Genomic DNA, 9,812 nt, shown 5'->3' with positions numbered 1-9,812 from the left:
CTATAACTTTCATTTTTGCATGGACCTGAAGTCAACTCTCTTGTTGTTATGCTGCATTTACTTGCTCTAGGCTATTTGTTTTTAGCATGGGCCTTGATTCAGTGAGTGACAATAATATCACTAATTTGCATAAGGTCTACAAACATGACTGTCATAAAACAGGACATGAACAGGATATTTGTCTTTGCAGGATATTTGTTAAATTACCTACATTATGTATTAAAACTATGTAATAGTTATGTAATAACCTATGCATTACAACAACAGTTAAACAAAACAGTTTGCCAGAAATATGACTCAGGTTTTGAACTTAGCTGAGGTTGCAGGAAAAGTGTTTATTTACAGGGGTATAGTATCTGTACACAGTGGAACAGTCTCTCAGTAATCATACTGATTCACACATTTACACAGTAATAATATACATAGTATATTCAAATAGCTTAATATATTAAAAAAGTGCATTCATTATCTACAGCTGAAGGCAATGAGAATTCACACGCATAAAAATCCCACTTTTACAAGGGATTTCGGTAACACTTTACTTGAAGGTATCTACACAAGAGTGACATGACACTGTCATAAACCTAACCCTAACCTAACCCTAACTTGTCATGACAAAACTGAATGACACTTGACAGAAGGGAGTGAAGCGTTATGTCATATACATTTATGACTTTTGACATGTTTATGACACTCTTATGTAGATACCTTCAAGTAAAGTGTAACCGTGTTTTCTTAGGTATCAAGAAAAAAGTACATGTACATGGGTAACAACAGCTGTATTGTTTCAGGAACAATGTTCTGGAAAAAAAGGAGGAAGTTATTTAACAAAGCGTTGGCACATGTTCCATTTTGTCAAGTTATGCAACAAGCTAATCAAAGTTTACAATCACAATTTCAGGATTAACCTATAATGAAACAGGATTTCATCTCTAACTTCATTGTTGTGTAATGTAATTCATTAATACCACAAAAGAATTAAAACAAAGTGGCAACTCTTTTATATGTCCTCTAAATGTTGTTACGTCTGGACATGTAACATATCAAAACCTGCCAAGTGAATCTGAAACGCGAGTCAGCTCATCTTGTGTGTTTTGAAGTCGGGCTGCCACCTTGCGTAGCGTTTTGGCAAACTTGTTCTCTTTGCCCTTCTTCAGGCGCTGGTTGTCCTTCTTGCTGTAGAAGGTGCCGATGCCCCCTGCGAACCCTCGGAGGAGGTCAGACGACTTGCCCGCCACGCCCAGCCCTAAAGCCACCTCCCCGGACAGCCCCAGCATGCTGGCCACTCGGCTGGTGTCCATGTCGACGCCTTTTAAGATGGAGAGGTGGTTCCGTCCGATGTGCTCCATCCCCGTGTAGATGAACTGGAGGCAGCTCTCGATGTCCTCCAGCTTCTTGCGGTAGTCCTGCACCAGGGCCTCCAGCGCCCTCTTGTCGTGGTCGATGGCCACCTTGTTCTTGATGGACGCCTTGGTGAGGCCGTCTGCCGCCACCACCCCTACGCCCACCGCCGTGATGGCCAGCGAGGCGCCCATGGTGAAGGGGGCCAGCACGATGCCTGTCACGGCTGCAGCGCTGCCCACAGCCCTTGTCGCGCCACCGGTGGCACCCGCTGCCTTCAACTTGCTGTAGGCCTTGCTGATGTGGTCGGCGGTCCTGTTCATCTCGCCGATGTGATTCTGCAAGGTTACTCCGTGGGTGGACATGAGGAGCCGGTACAGCTGAACAGCTCGCTGGACACGGTGGACTTTCTTAGCCAACATTCTGAGACAGACGGAGAGAATGTATGCATTGTCATATGAGACTTTTATTTTGTTTTACCATGTACACCACATACCTTTGTGAAATATATTTCATATTTAGTTAATGACTACTAGTCCATGTTTATAAAGGTATGTCTTAACTGGTAGAAATTGGGAAACAGTATGAATTTCATTGGTTCTATACCCAGGGGCCAAACACAATCAAAATGTTGGATCAAAGCTTGTGTGAAATGAATGAATGCATATATCACATTATGTGGACTAGCTTACTCTCAACAACAGCCATATGGTACCTACCTAGGCTCTGTGTCTGGAGACTGGGACATTTTCTCCCATGCTGAAAGACAATCAGAACACTCTAAGTTGTTATCGTTGTCAACAGATGTGAGGAGGGTGTTATATTTGATAAGAGCACATTTCTGAGTTGATAACTGTCGGCCCCATTGTGAGGCCTATTATAAGGACTTGACTTTGTGAGCGCTGGTGACTGGCCTTGTGACATGCAGTGCAAATACGTTCTGTAGTGTTCATGGTCATTAGCTGGCTCACATCCATTAACTCCCAGCACCAATACTAATAAAGACACATGAGTCATGGGCTTTAGCTTTTGTTAGTGATGATGGAGGTTAGTTTGATTTGACACTCACATTTCACAGTTCTCCACCACGCCATGAGTTCCTCATTACTCTGAGACGGGGGGAAAACAAGTTTTACAGGAGGTATGTATCCATTCCAAATGTCACATCATTCGAACCCCATTGATTTTGTCCAACATTTAGGAGAAATGTTAAAAGAAAAAGCAGAATGACAATAATAGTCAAATAATTGTTGGTGTCAACATTTGCACTACTGCAGCTGTAAATCTTATGTAAAGCCCCATGTTTTTGGAAAACCAAAAATGTCACACTCTTTCTTATATGATCATATCTGGTTGCACCATGCTGATATAAGCTAAGCTATTACACACTATAGAATATCAGAAAAAGTCAACAAAAATTATCTGTTCAATTATCAATCTTCCTATGTCTTGGCTTACACATTACAATTAAAGGGCGGGGGGTAAATAAAGAATTTATTAAATTGATTTCTCCCCAAGCCATCTACTGCGCTTTCTACTCTTGTTTAATCATGGCAAGACTATGACACAAACATTTCTTCAAGACAATTTCAAACCAGCCTTGGCTTAAGAATGAAACGCAAAATGCTCATTTCCAGGACTGTCACCATTATGAACTGTACCATGACACGTTGAGCTTCAAGCGAATCTCTTCTTTGAGGCCTTGGGAGTGAGCTGGACCCAGATGGTTGATAGCCAGGTACGGGAGGATAGGGCCCAGATGGTTGATAGCCGGGTACGGGAGGATTGGGCTCAGGTGGTTGATAGCCAGGTACGGGAGGATAGGGCCCAGGTGGTTGATAGCCAGGTACGGGAGGATAAAATGGGTTGAAGCCAGAGGAAGCAGTAACTGGTGGGGCTGCAGCCTAGTGTTTGTGAAAACCAAATTTTCACAATGCCCTTTTAAAAGAAAATTTATGAAATATTGCCATTTGGTGATTAAAGTATGCTTCTATCACAAGATAAATATTGCAAAACATGTACTATTAGCTAGTTAAAAGTGTGACCCAGTTTTGGAGTCATTCACGACTGTGTGTCTTATCTCTCAACAGATCTCAGGAAATTATGACTTCCTCCCGCTGTCATGTGTTTACCTAGCCTGGCGAGCCAGACCCACATTAAAATGTAGAGTCTGGGCACTCACCGTTCGCAGTGCTCAGTCCGAGGGGCGGGATAATCAGTTGTCTTTCAAATTCCCTCTGCACGCAATGGGGACTTAATAGGATATTTGTTTTCAAGTAGCAGGGAATTCAAGCCAAACCGTTGCAACTCTGCCATCAATCATTATGTTAAGCCCACCAAACGACTCTATACACAATTTCAATGCCCTGATTAAGTTTCGATTTCTGGAGCTCACAAGCCAACGGAGAGTTGCTAGACTAGCCCTGGCAGCTAATGTAATTTGCTGTCGCTAGGGGCGCGTCTAGATTTCTAGGCTAGTGTTTACCTGTAAAGGGTGAGTTTCTGTGTCCAGGAGAGCTTCCTCGTAGCTCGGTGGCTGCAGGTCCCCTCCGCTCCAAACATTCTGATAGGACGGTGGGGGCGGTGGGGCTGCCCATCCTCTCTGAGAAACCAGACAGAGCACACTCACATGCTCAAGCTCAATGTTACAGTTCTCCTTCAGAGCTGACCGCTTGATGTTGAGGTTAAATACGAGCCCATTAAGTGGACGAAAAAGTAAATGCCAACTGGAATGGCCAGGTAAATTTGTGAATCTGAATTTCACTTAAATTTAGGAATGTAGTAAAAAAGAACTGATGGTTTACCATATGACTTGACTGTGTTTACTTTGGCTACATTTAGGCCCAAATATCTTTTATAAGGGGACTGGACTGATACAACTTCATTGCTAAACATGAGTGGAGAACATAGCGGTATATAGGTGTAGTTATGTGACTTCAACAACACAGATGACTGGAAGTCATGTATTTAACAAGCTCATGTGTTTCCCTAATGAAAGTGTGTGCAATCAGAGGGACACACAGCAGGTAAAGATTGCCCCACCACAGTCTGCAGTTGTCAGAGCCTCAGTAAAAACATAATTTCCCATCCTAGATGAAATTTGCTTGTGTACTTCTCCCTTTAGGAAAAGTATTACCTGCAGTGTTCTCACACATATCATGTTCTAACCAACTGTTCTGAACTGCATTATAACAATACATTACATTTTAAAATGACAATGACATGTTTAGTACCATAACAGTTAATTAACCATTTTATCTTGTTTTGTTTGTGATTGTATCATTGACAGTGAGGGCTACCTGTGATGTATTTCCGAGAATTATATAACAATTGAATGATGAATGACTGAATGAATAAAAACATAAATATCTTACCCCTGCCATATCACTGGATAGAGAAGTCAGGTGGAGAGTATTTCCCTGTAGTTAATGTGCAAGTCCACTTCAACCAAGTGAAGGTGACCGAGCAGCTCATGTTTTTTATTTGCCGTGGGTGGTGACAAATGGAAAAAATTCCGTCATTCTTTTTCTCAGACTGTGCAGTAGTGGAGTCAGACACAGCCCACATTGCTCAAAACCTGCTTATTCATGCAGGCTTGCATGTTGTAAAAAAGAACTGATGGTTTACCACATGACTTGACTGTGTTTACTTTGGCTACATTTAGGCCCAAATATCTTTTATAATGGGACTGGACTGATACAACTTCATTGCTAAACATGAGTGGAGAACATAGCGGTATAGGTGTAGTTATGTGACTTCAACAACACAGATGACTGGAAGTCATGTATTTAACAAGCTCATGTGTTTCCCTGATGAAAGTGTGTGCAATCAGAGGGACAGAGGGACTTTGTGTGTTTTGTTTAAGAATGCCCCACCCCCACCCCCATTTGAAATACAAACATGTATTTAAAATACATACTTCAAATACAAAATAATATTTTGTCATTTGTATTTTATTGGGTTGAAGAAAATGGCTTTATATTTTGTATCAAAATACAATAATTTTGGCAAAACCAGTAGCCTACTTTTGGTAATGTGATTTGGTGTGTCATTAAAGTGCAAAGCAATGAATGTAGTGCCGACTTAGTAGACTTCTTGCTACAGAATATTGAGATTCAGGAATATGATCCTGCGCAAGATGAGTAATGTGCAGGTTTCTCATACTCACATGCACAATACACTCCCAACATTGCTCAACCACACAACCCCAATTTCCGAAAAAATTTGGGACGACTTGTAAAATGCAAATAAATCAGAATGTGATAAACGGCCACAGCAATGAAGAGGAATGACTGATTCTTCTCTATTATTGTGTTACATATTTTGGTAACACTTTACTTGACGGGTGAGTCCATAACACATTCATAACAGCTGTCATAAACTGCACATAAAGCATTCATAACTGTTTCATAAGACATGACTCAACATTTATACCAAACCTTTCATGAATGTGGAAGACAGATTGACGACAACTTGTCAAAATAAAAGTCTAACATCGTATTTGTGTAACCTGGATACCATTAATTTAATCTCTCTAGCCTTTGTAAATATTTCATGAATATCTTATGAAGTCTACATCGAATTTCACTTTACTATACAAGTTGTGAAGTATTCGTAATCACTGAGTTTAACACTGGGAGGTAAACTAGCCTACATTCAGCTGACCCGTATTTGTGTAATGGTTGGACATTTCCAGTAGCAAAAGATAAGAAATCATCTGCAAAGGTTACATCATAAAACAAATACATTTTTATGAAACAAAAATTATTTGCTTCACCATGTTCACCATGTCTTTTTGGCACTGGAGTAGCCCATTGACTCAGATGTGATGTGATCAGGTAAGAGATTTGGACCAAAAACGGCAATGCTGCTTTGCGACTTTGGACTTTTATTTTGACAAGGTCTTGTCGTTCTGTCTTCCACATTCATGAAAGGTTTGGTATGAATGTTGAGTCATGTCTCATGAAACAGTCATGAATGCTTTATGTGCAGTTTATGACAGCTGCTATGAATGTGTTATGAACTCACCTGTCAAGTAAAGTGTTACCCATATTTTCTATATTTCTGATATGTTGCTGATTGGATCATAAATGGCCACAGCAACAAAGAGGAATGACTGATAATGACTGACTCTTCTCTATTATTGTGTTACATGCTCCAAATGTAAAGAGCTTTGAGATGCACTCTGTGTATGAAAGGTGCTATAAAAATAAAGCTTATTATTATTATCTTAGGCCTATTATTGTTCAGAATTGAAGTTGTATACATACAAGCTCAGTTGTGACTATTTGTGTACATCTCTGATAGGCTACAGAAGGCTATGAGATGTAACAGGCAGGTTAGCAGTAGTTGATCTGTTGACTGTTTGTAGGTTTATGGCATGTCTTGTAGGCAGTGAAAAGCTGTTGCTCACAAACACTGTCCACTTTTTCAACAGTCATTGTAGTGATGAAGAAATAGCCCAGTGGTCCCCAAACTTTTTCTTCGGAGGGCCAGCTCACTATGCCTGGCTCCAAGAGAGGGCCTGAGACTCGGAGTAGTTCTATATCAGTAACCATAAATAGCTTAGTGCTGTGAACAACAGCAGTCTACCTTAGTTGAATATTCTATTACATTTAATCATAGGCTATTGCAATTTAATACCATTGTTAGCTGTGTTTATATTGTCATCATGCCATATCAGTGTAAAATTAAATAATACTAATAAAAAAACGTTTGCATTCCCAAAAGTATTAGCAGGGAGTCCCAAAAGTATATTTTATTAAAAAATGTGTGAACTCTGAATTCTGTGTCTTTGCATACACAGCTCAATTTGTGAATATCCTACAAATCATTTAAAGTTCTCAAACTATGAGAATTTTATGAAGTGCTGAAGTGGTCTGAAATGACCACCATTCTAACTTTCAGTCACCTGATGAGAACTTTGTGAACTCTTTGTATGAACATTTGAACGAGTGAATAAAAAATAGAAATATTTATCCCAGAAAGTCCCAGAAATATGACTTGAATAGAAGTTAGTTAGTTATTAACAATTAATTGATAAACTTTTAAAATACTTTGAGCACTGATGCAGTCAGCATAGGCCTCTTACATTGTTTGATGGCAAACGCAAAACAGCGCCAAAACAACCACCGGTGGACAAAATGAGTATTACATGTTAATACATGTACATGTTAAGACTCGCCATAGAGAATGAATGGGGGAAATTGCGGAGGTTTTAGTTTGACGATGTTGTACTGTACGGGCCGGATGCTATATATACTACGGACATGTTTTGGCGGGCCACCCAAAATGAGGTGGTGGGCCGTAGTTTGGGGACCACTGCAATAGCCTATATTAAATAAATGGATATGGAAGGTTTGCAAAGTGACTTCATGATCCCTTTAAAGACTACTTTTTACTGTTTTCACACTTAAAATTTAAATTTTTACACTTAAAATTAGGGTATTTATTATTTTATTTGAAAATACATTTTGCAACAAGTCTATATGCAGAACAGTAATGGTGGACAAATACACTGAAAAAAAAAATACTCTGACAAATGCCCTAACTAACACAGACCTAACACAGGAACATATGATAACATTAACCAAAATGACAAACTTGCTTTCCATATCATCAAATAATCAAAAGTTGGTCATAGAATGCACAGATCAACTGTGCTTTTGAATAGACATTTCTATCAGCATGCTTCAGGTGACACGAATGCAAAAAAAAAACATGGGACACAACATATCTTTCCTTGATATTATGACTGACATAAGATATAGGGTCATTCCACGTCAGTTCAACCAGAGCCCACGCACTTAGGCCTCAAAAAATTGGTCTCTGTTTAAGCCTTCAGAAGACATATTTGTACTCAACATAGGCTCTTGATTTATTTTCCTTACTGAGATAAGTAGAAACACTCTCACAAAAAGCAATGAACAGAAAATAAATCCCTTCAGGGTCTGAACAGCAGACCTCACAAGTCTGAAAAATCATTTTGGTTATCATTTTCAGAGCACCCAAACACCTTGTGGGAATATACAAAGATTTTTTAAATATGTTTTTCCTTATTCTCCATGATCCCCTCTTTTTGAAAACACCAAATTGACTTGTCTTATGCAAATCTTTCTTTTTTATTTTCCACCCTGAACATGGGCAAAATGCCCCATTGACATCAATATGTCAATTCTAAAAAATTGTATTTTTGTGTGTGTTGTGTTGGGGGGTTGGGGGGTATGGCCTGCTGGCCAATTTTCAAAACCCAATGTGGCCCTTGAGCAAAAACGTTTGCCCACCCCTGGCATGTTATTTAATTGTGTATTTCAGGTAATATGAAAAATATCAATAAAAGTGCAGTAGTGTTGTTTTGATTGAATAAAGATAAATAAAATAACACTACTTGGAATACTTGGAATTACTTGAAATCTGGTGAGTTTTCACATAGATCTCCGTTTCTCGAGATCACTAAGTACTGTCGGTACGAAAAAAAACCTGAAAACAATCAGTTTTGCTACAGCCAGCAGCTAACACAGCCAGACAGCTGCAACACTACATCTGAGGGCATGTGCATGGGAGCTCACAGACATAAAAATAACCTAGGCCTCAAAGGACTAATATGTTTATATTTTACAGTGGGTACTATTAATCTAAATACCTAATGTAAATTCACAACAGTTCATGAAATGGGGGATGAGGACAGCACCCACTGCTGTTTTGTTTTGGTGTGCCACCCCAAGATTTGCAATGGCCTCACCTGGCCAGCCCTATTAAGATGTTCTGGGGGCGTGCCACTGGACATCAGAACGAACTGTGTCCCTGAACTGCATCAGCTGGTCCAGGCTACTACATCGCCACCTACTGGACATCAGAGCGAACTGTGTCCCTGAACAGCATCAGCTGGTCCAGTCTACTATATCGCCACCTGCTGGACAGCAGAGCGAACTGTGTCCCTGAACTGCATCAGCTGGTCCAGTCTACCACATTGCCACCTGCTGGACATCAGAGCAAACTGTGTCCCTGAATTGCATCAGGTGGTCCAGTCTACTACATCGCCACCTGCTGGACAGCAGAGCGAACTGTGTCCCTGACTTGTATCAGCTGGTCCAGGCCACTCTTCAGCTGCTTGGCCAGCTCCCGGATCTTTCTGGCAAACTTGGTCTCCGAGCCCTTCTTGAGCTGCTCCTGGTCCTCCTTGGAGAAGTAGATGTCCATGCACATTGCGAACAGTTTGAGGTTTGTAGAGAGCTATTAACTGTCTATATGTAGGCCTATAGGCTTACATATAGACAGTTCCAACGAGTTCCACAAACCATTTATCAGCCTGAGTGGCCCACTAATTATGACCGCCGCGCAGCCATATAGGTTTAGTAATTTTTTTTTTTTTTTTTTTTTTTTTCACATGTCCAAATTTCCCGGGACACAGCATGGAACCATCGTTTTTCGTTTTGATCTGTAGCCACCCCGCTGGACTGGACCCCCCGAAA

The 9,812-nt window shown here is 40.4% G+C and overlaps 1 protein-coding gene across 1 annotated transcript; it reads right to left on the bottom strand.

Moving 5' to 3' along the window:
- Positions 1-315: 315 nt before the first annotated feature.
- On the bottom strand, positions 316-4,783 carry LOC125298000 (apolipoprotein L3-like). Its single transcript, XM_048248615.1, has 6 exons — positions 4,716-4,783; positions 3,827-3,943; positions 3,003-3,245; positions 2,411-2,450; positions 2,061-2,100; positions 316-1,764 (listed from the first exon to the last, which is right to left on the bottom strand). The coding sequence occupies exons 1-6, from the start codon at positions 4,722-4,724 to the stop codon at positions 1,044-1,046; spliced, it is 1,170 nt and encodes a 389-aa protein (XP_048104572.1). The 5' UTR covers positions 4,725-4,783; the 3' UTR covers positions 316-1,043.
- Between the last annotated feature and the right edge of the window lie 5,029 nt (positions 4,784-9,812).

The sequence above is a fragment of the Alosa alosa genome, chromosome 7 (genome assembly GCF_017589495.1).
Source record: "Alosa alosa isolate M-15738 ecotype Scorff River chromosome 7, AALO_Geno_1.1, whole genome shotgun sequence".
NCBI lineage: Eukaryota > Metazoa > Chordata > Actinopteri > Clupeiformes > Clupeidae > Alosa > Alosa alosa.
The sequence above is the reverse complement of the archived record's forward strand: the minus strand, read 5'-3'. Positions and strand labels throughout refer to the sequence as shown.

Bases quoted from the DNA above. Each gene is read 5' to 3' on its own strand.
- LOC125298000 (XM_048248615.1), bottom strand. The intron at 2,101-2,410 runs GTGAGTGTCAAA...ATTGTCTTTCAG, and splicing joins GTGGTGGAGAACTGTGAAAT to CATGGGAGAAAATGTCCCAG. The intron at 1,765-2,060 runs GTAGGTACCATA...CGTCTGTCTCAG, and splicing joins TCTCCAGACACAGAGCCTAG to AATGTTGGCTAAGAAAGTCC.